The 14,730-nt window shown below is 42.7% G+C and overlaps 1 protein-coding gene across 3 annotated transcripts; it reads left to right on the forward strand.

The window, feature by feature from the left end:
• Window positions 1–1,951: 1,951 nt before the first annotated feature.
• MMACHC (metabolism of cobalamin associated C) lies at window positions 1,952–7,316 on the forward strand. Of its 3 annotated transcripts, none has more exons than XM_058843094.1 (5): window positions 1,986–2,094; window positions 3,732–3,800; window positions 3,923–4,117; window positions 4,487–4,639; window positions 5,190–7,316. In XM_058843094.1, the coding sequence occupies exons 1-5, from the start codon at window positions 2,008–2,010 to the stop codon at window positions 5,496–5,498; spliced, it is 813 nt and encodes a 270-aa protein (XP_058699077.1). In that variant the 5' UTR covers window positions 1,986–2,007; the 3' UTR covers window positions 5,499–7,316. The 3 variants fall into 3 exon arrangements, with proteins under 3 accessions (XP_058699078.1, XP_058699077.1, XP_058699076.1); XM_058843093.1 differs by having other exon boundaries at window positions 1,989–2,094; window positions 5,187–7,315; XM_058843095.1 differs by lacking the exon at window positions 3,732–3,800 and having other exon boundaries at window positions 1,952–2,094; window positions 5,187–7,314.
• The last annotated feature ends 7,414 nt before the right edge of the window (window positions 7,317–14,730 follow it).

A 14,730-nucleotide genomic window follows, 5' to 3' on the forward strand; every position in this document is an offset into this window, starting at 1 on the left:
CTGCATAGGACAACCCCAAAATTCACCTGTGTATTGTCCAAATGAGCTCTGGCAGGCCCACTGATGTCACCCCTTCCCTGTGGGTCACCCCCTTCATGAGCTGCCTCAGAAAGACTGAACACCCTGCCTGCACCTAGCCAGAGATCAGCTCCAGGAGAGGGCAGACATTTATGTCATACCTGCCTCAAGCTTTGCCAGTTCAGGATTTAAAGGGAGGACCCCACCTCAGAAAGCTGGCAAATCTGTTACCTTCTGTATCAGTAACACTGGAGCCACACATGGAAATGAACTGTGCTCCACAGGCAGGTACAAAGGATAGCTGGCAGAAGAGAACAGCAGGATGGAAGATCAGTCCCCAGCATCTCTGAGCTTGCCAATCCAGTGCCTGTGGAAGCAATTTCCACAGCAAGAGCTGTCCTGCAGAGCTCTGAGCAGCCACCAGCCAGCAGCACCCTCCTGTGACACATTCCTGCAGCTCCCAGGCAGCTGCTCCACTTGAAACCCAGGAGCTGCACTTGCTCCTGCAGCATATGTGGCACATGTGGGCCTGGGCATCCCCAAATTCCCTGAAGGGGCATCCCCTCCACCTGATGTGGCCCAGTCTCTCGAGTGCTCCACACTTCCATCCTGAGTTTGTACAAACTGTAAAACTGTGCTCCGTTAGACTGAACTTTGTGACTTCTCAGCAGATCTAGCACCTGAGAGAGAGGGGATGACCACTTCCCAGTGTTTTCCAGAGGCAACCTCTGATCCAGCACCATTAGCATCCAGCATGATGATCCAACAATCATTAAACCCTTCAGAAAAAATCTCAGAACAACTGAGAAAAAGAAGGGAGCTGCACATATAACATAATAACTTAGGCAAACCCCTCTTATTTCCAGCATCAAAGATGCAAAGCCCTTTCTGCCTTGTATTGATCTCTTTCTGCTAACTTGTTGAGCAGGGAGATGGAGCAACCTTGTGCCAGGCTACACTCAACCTGTTGTTTCTTCAACAGGACTTCAGAAACCTAGACGAGCAGTGATCTGTGTAAGAGGCTCCTGTAGCTATCAGTACTTTGGTGCCACTGCCTTTACTTTCACTACTTCCTAGCTTATGGTTCTGCTCCTGCTGGAGCTTTTCCTCCTGTTTTAGTCAATTCACAGACTGAGATAGTCAGTGATATGAGCAGATGGGCAGAAACAGATTTTGTATGAGGATTACTTACAATTTAGTCCAAGAAAGAACATAGTTAGTGGTCTGGCTCCACTTCACAAGCTGGAAATACAGGGAGATCTGGAAAGATCAAACCATAACAACAAACATAACTGATGGGATCTTTCTGCCCTCCCAATACAGAAGGCATGGATACAATAAGGAGGAACTCTTGGGGTACTGGAAGATATAAGGAAACTCCACAAAGCAGTAAATTTGCATATCTGAGGTAGTTCTGTCCACAAGAACTTGCACATTTGATTCCTGAACTTCATAAACCCCAGGACGACAGGCTGGAGAGTATTGCACAAGTACAATAAAGATTGTGATAAGCAGCTATGAAGATTAGAGGAAGGATATCCAGATCTGAGGCTCGGTTTCCAGTATGGCAAGTGCATTTAAGGAATATGGAATCTGCAAAGAACGTGTACTTTCACAGGGGGAAGGAGAAAGGAATGGCAGCACAGAGGCCTCACTGTTTCAGCGAGCAGCGCCCATCCACAGGGACAGATGGGGCTTTCCCACAGAGTGTGAGGACAGGAAAATACGCCTAATTCCTGGCGGTGTGACAGGGACGGGCAGAGGCCCGGGAACAGCGAGGAGATCCCGGCTGGACTGGGCTGGCGGAGCATGCTGGGACATGGAGTCCTCTCTGGGGGAGCCGGCGCGGAGGGGAGTGCGTCGCGCACTACGACTCCCAGGATGCTTTGCGCACCGCGCCGTCTCCTAGGAGACACTGGGATGCTGGCGGGGGGTCCCGCCGGGCCGGAACTACCGCTCCCGTGGTGCCCCGCGCGCGCCGCCGCCGCCATGGAGCGGCGCGTGGCGGAGCTGCGCGTGGCGGAGCGGCTCCGCAGCACGCTGGGCCCGCTCGGCCTCGAGGCGCACGCCTTCAAGGTAATGACGTCACCGTGGCGTCATCGGAACGACGTCACCGCCGCGGGAGCGCGGGGCAGGGAGCGGGTCCCGGGGCTCGTCAGGGGCCGGGGGTGCCGGGGGTGCCGGGGGTCGCTGTCCCCGGCTGCTGCCCCGGGCCGCTGCCCGCGGAGCCGCCGCGGCCGGCGCGGGTCCATGCACAGCGCGGGGTCCGGTCCGCCCGCCCGGGAGCGCGGGGCAAGGTGACCGCAGCGGCAGCGGCTGCTCCGGGCCTCGGTGCGGACCCCTGACCGGCGGGGTCAGCGAGTTACGTGATGACACACCTGCCCCGGCAGCCGGCACGTTCCTCTAGGCAAGTTTAAATTTTAATCTAAGTGTGGGAGCACCTCATCCGCTCCGAAATGGCCTCTGACCTCTGTTCCGACCGTGGAAGGGGCAGCAGCCGCTGCCACTGTCCCTGCTCAGCTGTAAATGCAGGGGCTCTTTCCTTGCCCGCCCCGGGGCAATCTGCAGTAAATCAATCTGCAACGTCAAATACAAATCAATCCGCAATAAACGTGCCCTGCCCATGGGGAATGTTGTATCTGTCACCTGAAATATGTTCATTTCCTGCTATGATCTTGTTTGCAGAAAAAGTACAAGGCAATGAGGTGGTGAGAGAAGTAATGACAGAAGTGCCTCCAGAATTTGAAAGTTTGATGCTGCTTGCCTAAAACACATCAGCAGAATGTGGGGCAGAGCCCAGATGAAAAGATTTTAGCTACCAGAGGGGAAATCTTTTTAGCCCTGTAGTTCTCCCCAGATTTCATTGTGACACAGCCAACCCTGGTACACTGATTGATGCTCACTGGGAAACCAGCAAAGCTTAGTTTCACATCTCTCTAATTCCTTGTAATATCTCAATTCAGCACCTTAAGAGCCACAAAACTAATTAAGTTTAGAGGTTCATAGAAGAATGTAAACTTTGTAGTGAATCTGGTTTTTGTTCTGTTTCCAGATGGGCAGTCTGGCTGCCAGTGCCAGATGCAGAGTCATTGTCAGAGTAATTTCACTGAGTATTTAGAATAACCAGTATGTTTCATTTAAAAACTTAACGTTCCATTACTCAGCATCTCTCTGACTGTTAGACCTGACCTTTGTGGCACCCCCGGAGAGTGGGAGTTGTCATAATCTATGAAAAGACCGAAGTTATTGTGTAGGGCACTAAGAGTGGAATTTGGGCCATTTCCTCGTGCTCTTTGCAGTTGCAGGTCTGAGCCCTGTCCTCCTGGTCATGCTTCCTGCTGCCCTGGCTTATCTCTCATTTCTGGACTAGAATAGCCCTGGAATCAAATATCCAAATATGTCATAATCCACGGACTAAATACGCCTAATTCCTGGCGTAATGTTTCTGGGGGGTTTTAGAGCTTCACATTCTTCATTCCACACAAGTGTTTCCTGCAGAAGTAAAACATGCAACTTGTCACACAAAACAGAAGCACCAGTTTATTTCTGGCCCAAGATAAGAGAACAAACAAACCTGTAAAAGGTTTATCTGAACCAAACCATCTGATTTGCGTTGGCAAGACTGATTGCTCATACTTCCTTCTAGGTTTCTGAGCAGAGCTGGATAAAGGGCAGACTGGGGCTGAATGCTGTGTGTGATTCTTATCTCACAGCTCACAGCACTGCTCCCCCAGACTGAATCCTGGTGTGCAAAACAACTTCGTTTGAAAGGAAAGCCCTGGGTAGGTTGAGTATCTGAATTGCAAATGAAGGGGGCTACAGTTATTTCCACTTTTTTACATTTCTGCATGTCCACTAGAGTGGTGTCTGTGCTCTAATGGAAATTTGTGTTTCTTTGCCGAAGGTTGGATGGTACAATGCTGTTCTCCAGCCAGCTTTCCACCTCCCCTACCCCGATGACACACTGGCCTTTGTGGTCCTCAGCACACCTTCGATGTTTGACAAAGCCCTTAAGCCTTTTGTGAACAAAGAACGACTAAAAATAATCAGGGATCCTGTGGATCAGTGTGTTTCCCACCATTTATCACGTGTGAAGGAGGTAAGAAGCTGAAATACTGACTCCTTTTAGTGTTGTGGCACATAACCGGGTGGGTTGAACAGCAGACAAAGCCCTGCAGGCTCCTGCCCTGCTCTTTGGAAGGGTGAAGCATTATTCATGAAGGTGGGAGCATCAACAGGCTTTGGCTGCTTTACTTGCATGTTCTGCCTCTGGATTACATCGTGCAGCTGTGAGGGAGCTCTGCAGGCACAGGTTGAATGCCCACAGCCTCAAACCTGCTGATAGAATTCAGCAGCAGGATGTGGGAGTCTGCAGGCTTCACACGTGCTTGATTTGTTGCCATCCAGCAGTTCTGGAGTGGCAAAGCTTTTTCCAAGAGTTTGGGCTGATGTTTCCAAATTTTCGCAGAAATTCCCTGACCAGAGGGTGGATGTCATGTTTGATTATGAGATGCTGCCGAGCCGTAAGCCCAAGTTCCTGGCACAGACAGCTGCCCATGTTGCTGGAGCTGCATATTACTACCAAAGGAAGGATGTGAAGCTTGATCCCTGGGGGAAAAAGGTAAGGCAGGAACAAAGTCTAGGAGTCACTGAACTGCAACCACTTAATTGTACAATGATTGTTTGCTCACCAGTCACTAGTTCATCTTGCAGGAAACTACAAAGTCCAGAGCACATACAGGTTCATAAAGTGTTTCAGGTGTAAGCTTCCAAGATTCTTCAAAGGAGTAGGGAGATGTGCATGGAGAGAAATATCTTGATCTGTTAAACCTACTTAGGCTGAAGAATAAATGGCAGTGTAAAGGAAAACCTGTTACTTAGAATATTACAAACTGGGGGAAAATACTCTGTGGTTAATTTCTGTAATAGATTTTCAGAAAGGAACCTCTCCCCACATTCCAGAGAAGTGTGTGTGGGCACAGGAAAATGGGAGTGAAGTGCAATGCTTCAAGCCACAAGTTCAGGAAAGTTTTCCCTTCTGCTCTTACACCATTCCAAGAGAAGGTTGGGAGAGTGAGAAGCATCTGATGCTTTGAACTCTGACCTTGATTAGACACAAAATGAGACAACCTAGGTTTTTGTTTTGTTTTGTTTTTTTTGTCTTCCAGAAGATCTTTGGCGTTTGTATCCATCCCAAGTATGGAGGCTGGTTTGCTATCCGGGGTCTCCTGCTCTTCCCAGACATTCAGGTGCCGTTCCTGGAACAGCCCGCCCCTGTTGACTGTGTGAGCACGGAGGAGAAAAGGATTGAGCTGCTGGAGCAGTTCAATTTCCACTGGCAGGACGGCCGCTACAGGGACATCATCGAAGTGAAGGAAAGGTACTCGGAGGAGCAAAAAGCCTATTTTGCCACTCCTCCAGCCGAGAGATTCCGGCTGCTGGGGCTCTCACAGGAAGCGCAGAGAATCACATTTCACTGAGAAACCGGCTCCGAGGAGGGCAGAGGGCAGCAAAGGGTAACTCATGAGCGCCGGCTTTTCCCGGTGCCGAGGAGGAGGAGGAGGAGCAGGAGGATGGTTATGGTGATACAGAGATGGCAAATCCGAGCAGCTTCAATGCAGACATCAGCTTCCCAGAGAGGGGCAGAGCTCCGTGGTCTGGGGGAGGTGGGAGCCGTCTGTTCTGTGCTGCTGCTGCTGCTCTGGGGTGTCCTTTGGGGAGCCCAGTAAGGTCTCAGCCTTTGCTTGGGAGTAGTTTAAATATCCTGGCAACTTTAAAATCCGTGCTGCTCATTAGAGAAATCACTCTTGTTCCCAATTACTTTCTTTCTGAATATTCTGTTTTTATTCTTTGTGAGTGTAAAAAACAAAATTAATTCTATCATTGTACTGCTTAGTTTGATTTTGTCTAAACTTGGGGTAGGTACTTCCTTAGATGTAGCCAGCATTTTATTATCCTGTGTCACGATTCTCCCTAGGGAGCAGATGTCCAGTCTTTTCAGTCTTGCCTAGGTCACATTTAAGCATTTATCCATTAATAGAGCATCTGCCTGGAGTATTTGGAAAGTTGCTGGGTTATGTCCATATGAGTGGAGGTTTTACTTGTGTTAAGATAACTGACTGAAAAAGACAATTCCCCTGGCTTTTTCTAAGGTAGACCACATTTGTGTTAAAAGTATTTTTCAGTGCCAGCACACAGCACACCCCTCACAGTTACTGCCACAGTTTCCTGGTGTGCTTTCTGTTTGGGGAAGATTGTAAACCTGCACACATATAAAAGCCATGGCACAAAGCCTTGTCACATGCACAGGCAAACAAGCACAGAAGAAGGGAAAATATTAATGACATTCATGTTACTTGTATTGCTGGATAAAACATGTTCAGACAGAACCATAACATTTTTCACATTACTTTGTCCCCTTATATTTGTTCAGAGGCTACAGTGCAGCTGGAAATAAGGAATTAATTAATCTTTGAGCACTTTGAGGCTCATATCTCATTAAAATAATATTTTGTAGGAGTTGTTTTACTGGACTGCAGTGCAATGCTGCAAATGGACAGGTACTTTTTTCTTTTTGATGGTATCAACATGATGATGAAGAAATACTCACTTTGCAGAACTGAGCCCTTTCTTTTTATGTTGCGATTCTTCAAACCTTTTGGAGACTCCACCACAGCGATTGCCCTCACCATTGTTCACTGCTTGATACACTTGCTCATAGTCTGTACACTAACTCATTGTAATCCAAATTCAGGATAGCAAGTTTGCTTCCCTTTAAGCAGAGAAGTGTGTGATCACTGGGTTTGTTCACTGCATTTGCTGTTACAAAGAAATCTTTGTTGCTTTCCATGCTTTGTTCATCTCTGACTAAGGCAGACACTTGACTTAGAATGTGATAGAGGTATTGTGATGTTTAATTTAAGCTGAAGAATGAAATTTGTTTAAAATCTGTTCTGTTTTTTATAGAATTACTTCTAGTTCAAATTTGTTTGATGTTTCAGAACTTTCCAACTGAACTGTAATTTAACAGGAGCTTGAGCTAATGACTCATATTAGTAACAAAGACAAAATACTGATTCTCTTAGAAGGATAAATGAACAAAATGTATTACAATTTAAAGTGAAATATTTTGATTTTTTGGTATTGATTTCTTACAAATATTTAATATTTTGTCTTAATTTATTAAACAGATTGCCATGGCCATTGCATTTCAATTTCTGTAATTTATTTCTCTTCAAATGATATTTTGGTTAATAAAATATACAAAGTTGTAAGGAAACCTCAGTACTGAGTATTTTCATTTAAACAATGCAGGACTTGACTTGTGGAGAATTCAAGATGTTCAAGCAAGAGCCAATCATAGGGTTTTTAATATCCTGAAAAGAGTGAGCTACCTAAGACACACAGTATCCGAAAGCTAAGGAAAAATTTGGTTATCTTAGCAAAAGTTGGTAAATTGTTATCACAGGTCCACTGTGGGGCCTTATTTAAGATACAAAACCTACAGCACATTGTGAATAAGTCCAACTAAGGTTTATCTTTCCCAGGTCATTTCAGCAAGAGCATTAACAGCAAGCACCATGACAGTGCAATTTTAATTTCTTCCTCTGTTCTTAACAGCAACAAAAGTTCCAGATGTCCAGTGAGACATAACTGAGGGGCTTTCCCTCAGCAGCATTAAAGACGTGCAAGTACTGGGATTTTTACTGGTTCAAACCTGTTGGTGAACACTGAGTCACAAATCCATGATCCTCGTGCTTCTGGGAATACAGTTGTGTCAGGCAGAACAGAGCACAAGTATTTAGCAAAATCCATTCCTACTGCAGTGATTTTGAAATTACTTGGACTGGGCATTACTTTCTTTCTCTTAGCCTGGTCACTGAGATCCAGAGCTGCAGTGAGTAGCTTTCTCCCCGTGCTGGCTGGAGTACAATGGCCTTTGTGTTATAAAATTGAAGTTTGAGAACCTGTTTGACTTATCTCTTGGGACAAGACCAGACATGGTGAGGAATGGATCATCCTTGGATCCTGAGGCATTGTGAAGGCATTCTTCATTTCAGCCCTTGCAAATGTCAAACAAGTAATTGCAAATACTTGGATAGATTTACTAGTTCAAGTATCACATTTTACATTTTTAGAGAAGTTTTTCTCTAAATCCTAATTTTAAAATATTTATTAAAGACTCTTTTCCTCAGTATAACCCATAGGGTGAATATTCAAGAGCTGAACAGGAAAAATAAAAGAAAATAAAAGAAAATAAAAGCTACTTGAATTTAAATTCAGTTTTAGCAACAAGTCATTCAATATATTTCAAGCTAATAAGATAGTTTGTGAAGAATTAACAGATTTGTAGTAATTTCATGCATTTGCCATTCTTACTATCCTTATGCTTTCCCCATTTTTACTTCATTAATCTAAAAATATCTGAGATTTTTATAACAATTAAAGATTTGACAGACAATACCAATTAAATACAAAGCACAGTCTAACCTGGTGACCAGCAGCCATCAGGGTTGTTGCTCAAAAAGAGAAAAATACCTCAGAAAGCACTGGGGGTTTTTGGTATCAGTTTGAATCAGTTACATCTCAGTGGTGCAATAATAAGCACTAAAGTTTCTTTGTGGTATGAAGAAGAGTGGTGGAAAACTTTATTCCTGATATTAACTTATTTCTTTCTCCCATGAAAAGAGTGGCTTGTAGCAAAGCTGTTTTCCTCTAAACTATGGAAAACTAAAGATGTTTTGCTGTATAAATCAGTGCTGGTGTGTCAGACAAAAAGAGCCAACCTTAGGAGAGCAGGGAATTCTTCTGGTTTGTTGTTTTGATGGGGGTTTTACAACCTGGTTTGGGTTTTTTGCTATGTTTTTGTTTTGGAGTTTTTTTTAGGGCTAGATTGCCCTCCTCTGGATCAGAAGTATAATTTTACTCATTCAGTATAACATTCATGGTCTTTTATTCATTTGTGACCAAAATTATTGTTGATGTAGCTTCTTTGACATGGGTTGTACTTCTGAAACTGCACACTGACTTGTACTGAAAATGAATCCAAAACCCCTAAGACTGATGTATTTTGAAAAACAAGATAGTGGCAGCTGCTGATCAGTGCCAGTGTGGTTGTCAGCACTCCTTGTTAAGCCTCATGTAAAAAGCGTATTTAATATATTAGCTTTTAATACTGACTTAAGCAGCAGCAGTTCAAAACTCTTCCTCTGAGGGAAGTGGTTTTGCTGTTCATTGCAGCAGAGAAATAGCTGCACCTCTGCAACCTGAACTTTCACAGACTCATCTACCAAAACAGACAAATGTATTCATGAGAGGGTTTGTGCTGGTACTTTGGCTTCCTGTGCTATCATATATCCTGTGACAGATCATCCATCACATTTCCTTCAGAAAACAGAACAGAGCACTTCCCTTCTAGGTTTTCAAGGAGGAAACAGAGAGCAAGGAACACAAATGAACTTTTCTTTTTCCTCTGTGACTGAAAAAGATGTTCACATTCCTTAGGAAATACTGTGGGAAACTTGAAAGAGTTAAATATTTTGTCATTAAAAAATGAGCAGTAAGATATGTTAGTGAAATGTTTAAAATCTCTCTAGTAATTTACCAAAATCTGCAAAATGTGATTATTAAATGGCTACTATCATTCATTAATATCACATCTATAATTCTCATGTTATCTTTGTTGATGTTTATAAATAACTCAGTGAGAAAGCAATTTTACTTTTAATAACTGCAACGTTTCATTTTTCCCCAAACATCTTGAAAAGTTTCTGAAAATCAAACACATTTACACTAAGTTGCTCGCGGTTTTGTTCCTCATGTAGAACAACCATGGGACAGGAAAATTCCTTTAAGTCAATTACAGAAGGAGTGGAGGGATTTGCCATGTTTCTTATGCAGAACCATTGCTTTTGCTGTGAATCTATAAACCCTCTTATTCCTTTTAAAGGTTTAATTAGGTTTTAATTTCATGTCATTTTCACTTTCCAGTATTGTTCAGACTGGTCTTCCTGAATAATTCACTGTTTCTTCAGTCTTTCAAAAATGTAAAGAAACTGCCTCATTGTTGTGAAAAGTGAATTTGATGAAATACATAAATTTTAGGCTACGATGTTTTATTAAGTGTAGACTGAAGACTTTTTTCTTTTCTAGACAAAAGATATTGGTTTCATTCATCAGTGCAGATACTTCAAAAATCTGTTGCTGTGGAATTTGGAACATAAACCTACTGGACCTGGTGTCAGAGGACACTGCAACCTTAATGACTTCACATATATTTAGTCATATATGTGTGCTCAAATGGTTTCTTGCACAGAAACATTCCAAATTCAGACACGTGTCCCCATAATATGTACAATGATTTAAGTTTCAGGTGAAAGAGCCAAATTTCACACTGAAATCCAAACCTTTCATCACTAGGTGTGGTGAGAATTGCTTCCCACAGGCTCAGCTCTTGTTCAGGAGCACTGCAAACAACTCAGAGCCTGTTCTCCTGCAGCCACCCAGGGCTGTGCAGCACAGCTGAATTGTTTGACTGTACATTAAAGGCAAACTCCTGTTTTTTTCTTTCCAAGGATTAAAAACAGAGCTACTATATTCATGAGCAAAAAAACCACTTATTTGATTTCCTAGTTCAGTGTTCTTCTTGTATGTACCATTAAATTGTATTTTGAAAGAAGGAGACAGTAACAGCTCTAACACTTTCTGAATTAATTGTCCAACCATGCTGTATTCCACTACTCTGCACTTCCCTCATTTCACCCTTTGCAAATTAGAACCAAGACATTTCTGGTTTAAGTCCTCTATCTGTCTAGCAATATACAGCAGAATATACATTTGCAGACTGTCATGTAATATAATACTGAACACCAGACCCACTGAAAATTTCAGACTACTAATATATTTTTCAGATTATTAACACAATAAACCTGAGTATTTTAACATAATCTTTACATAACTGTTATTTTGATGTGTAGCATTACTAGAAGCTACTTTCATGGGGCTTTTGCAAACATACTTTCCTAACCACAGGACATCATTTTGCAATACCTGTGAGATATAAAATGCTTGCTTTTGTTCTTTGAACTGTATTGATTTGTTGGACAATCCACTAACACATTCAACAAAAGCCTGCTAAAAAGGCTGGAGTACTTGTTAAGAAAACAGTACTTTTAAACATTAGTATTTTTTTATGTTTTTCAAAACTACTGAGAAACTCGCTTTGTTACAAGGTGATAATTCTTTAAACATTAAGAGGCAATTCTTTTCTTCTAAGTATCTAAATATAAATATGCAGTTGCTACTTTTGAAATAACTAAATCAAAACCTGTACAAAATCTAGTAAAAGTTAGGTTCTGTATGTTGAACGTCACATCCTATGTATGCCAAGATAAAGATATAAGATACAGAATTTATGTCTGATGAACAGCTTTGTATTATACAAACCAAAAAAAACCCTGTTGCTCCTACACAAATGCTATTATCTGAAAACTTAATTACAAATACCGGTCACAAACATGAGGGAATTTTTTTTTACCTCTAGATAATATGAGAGAACACAATGTGTGTGTACTGGGTTTGTGTGGCTAGGTTTGGTAGCAGGAGGGTGACAGGGGTGGCTGCTGTGAGAAGCTCCCACTGTTCCCAGTGCCAGCCATCTCTGGGAGAACAGAGCTAAGAAGGGGGGACATTTGTGCAACAACCTGCAGCTCGAGAGAGGAGTGGGAGAACGTGAGAGAAGCAGCTGTGCAGACACCAAGGTCAGTGACGGAGCGGGAGGAGGTGCTCCAGGGCACAGATTCCTCTGCAGCTTCATTATTTCTCATTATCCTGCTCTGGTTTGATTGGTAATAAACTAAGCCAATTTCCCAAGCCTGTTCTGCCTGAGACAGTAACTGGTGAGCGATCTCTCTCTGTCCTTACCTTGACCCATGAACCTTCCACTTTATTTTCCCTCCCCTGCCCAGCTGAGGAATGGTTACATAAATCCCCAGAAATCACAGCAATCAGCTACAAATTAAGAGCTCTAGGATAGAGACACAGTAAGATATATTTCAGTTACCCTTCACCTGATTATTCTAAATAAATAAATGAATAAACGTTATATTCATAATAAGCACTCAAACTGGAAAATAAATGGAAAATAGATGTGCAGTCACACATTAAAACAAAACAAAACAAAACATATACCACATCTATCCTTTCTGATTTACATCTTCAGGAAAAACCCCACTAGGCAGCTACCCATCCTGTCAAACTCAAGCACTGCTTGAACGAGGTTTTTACCTCACTAGGAAATATGGCACCTGTTTATTGTAAAAGCAAAAGCAGTTCATAATTGTAATGAAAATACAAACTGCATTTTGGTACATGGAAAAAACCTACCTCAATAAATGATTAAAATAATAAAAAACTAAATGAATTATAGTTACTTGAATATCCTAAAAGTTACACCAGTCTAAGATGACATGATGCAAGGACTGGGGTGTAAGCCCCAGAACACTTACTGGAGTTTCCAAGCTACATCTGAATTAATACAGAATTTAAACAAAGAAATAAACTTAAGACTCTTCTTGATTTGAAGAAGTTTTGTTACTGATTTTTTGTGTCATACTCTTGGAAATGTAAGTAATGTAAACATTAAAATGATAGCACAGCAAACTTTCCTGGGAATGACTCATGTGGTTGAAGAATAAAAAAAAAAAATTGTTTAATTGCATTGATTCCCACTGTCAATCACTTGATGAATGCATGTAATGCAGTTCCTAATCTGTTTCTTGGCTGTTTCCAGTTTCCACAGTATCATCACTCACCTGTGACTGTGATGCTTAAGCAGGTAGAGTTTGTAGCCTCTCAGTGTGGGGGAGATCAACGTGGGCAGGACCCCCAGGAAATTACAGCACATGAAGGAAACTTCTCGCAGCAGAGGAGTGGGATGAAGAAATGAACACAAGGGGTGTTTCTACAGGACACTCCTACGCCCAGATGTGCTGCAGAGCAGCTCTGACCTCTCCTCCTGACAGCAGCCACAACAGGACACAGCAGCTGCTGGGGTTGGAACCACCCTCAGACTCTCACCCGCCTCTCAGGGCCTAGGACTGGCACATAAAGATCCCCCATTTGTAGAGAGGTTCAGGGGCAGAACATCAGAGAACCCCTTTATCCTCCATGTCCAGGGGTAGGTGACTGACTAGCTACAAAATCACTCAGTACAACTACCTGAAAGGGGGTGTAGTGAGGTGGGTTTGGTCTCTTCTCCCAATTAACAAGTAATGAGACAAGAGGAAATGGCCTCAGTTTGCACCAGGGTGGGCTTGGATTAGATAAGAGCAAAAAATCTCTTTACTGAGAGGGTTCTTGGGCATTGAAACCAGCTGCTCAAGGAAAGTGGTGCAATTGTCCAGGAAATATTAAAAAACCTATGTAGATGTGGCACCTGGGGACATAGTGCCCTCCAACTTAACTGCTGTACTTAATTTTACATTTCAAGGCTAATATAACAACTAAGGTAAGTTTTACATTAGCTTAGCCCTAACTTTACTCCTTTTCACTTTCTAGCAAAGAAAGTTTGGTAACTTTTTACTCAGCCATGTGTTACCGCTGAAGATGAATAGATCACACGGACACAGGTCGAGGTGTGGTGAAGAGAAGAGAAAGTTTATTTTTCCCTCCAGGATTTATAGGCTCCTGACCACAGCCAGGGATTGGATGGTCAGGATAACACTTTCTCACTGCACTGGCCATGAGAGATGTCCATCACAAGACGTGTAACAGAAAGAATGTACACATATCTATGTTTATAGTTACTGTCCTGGGAAAGGCTTTAGAAAACTATGTTAGCAAGCTCAGAAGCTGAGTTTTCAGGGTGACAGCCATGCTCATTTATATTAATTTTACTTTGAACTATATAAATGCTCCTCTTACTTCCTGGGAAGTTGGCCTCATTTGTTGAGACTTTGGATTTTTTAAAAATTAAGCAGAAGTGAGCCAGCTAAACATTACTTTCATGTATTTTCATGGAAATTAGCTACTTTAGTAGATATTGAATACTTTTTGCAGCTGTACAAAACAAGTTAACAACTCAAGGCTTACAACTTTCACTTTTGAGTGACACAAGTAGCCCTGGGTCTCATCTTAGGTACTGCTGACTTTAAGCAGGACAGAACTTGTTTATAACTTGAGCTGAAGATGGTTACAAGGTCCGGTAGGAGTTTAATCTTTACAGGTACATGAAGATCACAGGGCTCTAACTCCCTTACACTGTTAGGCAAGAGCTCATTACCCAAGTCCTCAGCTCTGAAGTTCAGCCCTATCACGAGCCACCCTGAACTATGAAGCTACACAGCAGTCACAGCTTTGGTGTGATTTAAGGCCAGTCATGTGCTCCGAGTTTTACATAATCACTTGAAATACAAAGATTACAGACAAGGCAGAGCACACCTGAGTACCAGATTTTATAATGCCATCCTTTTGATCTAAAACATGTGACTACAAGCCAATGGATAACTGGCATATTATCACCCCCATGACATGTACTGGGAAAGACTGTGTGGATGAATGTTGTATATCCAAGGAAGTTTGCTTTCCAGAAAGCCCAGTATTCCACTCCCATTGAGACATTCAAACTCAATGTTGGGCTCCCAGGAATGACATGAACAGTCAGTTTTGACTAAAGTAGATGCCAGAATGACTAAGCTGACATGGTGCATGAGG

This window comes from Poecile atricapillus, chromosome 7 (genome assembly GCF_030490865.1).
Source record: "Poecile atricapillus isolate bPoeAtr1 chromosome 7, bPoeAtr1.hap1, whole genome shotgun sequence".
Taxonomy (NCBI): Eukaryota; Metazoa; Chordata; class Aves; order Passeriformes; family Paridae; genus Poecile; species Poecile atricapillus.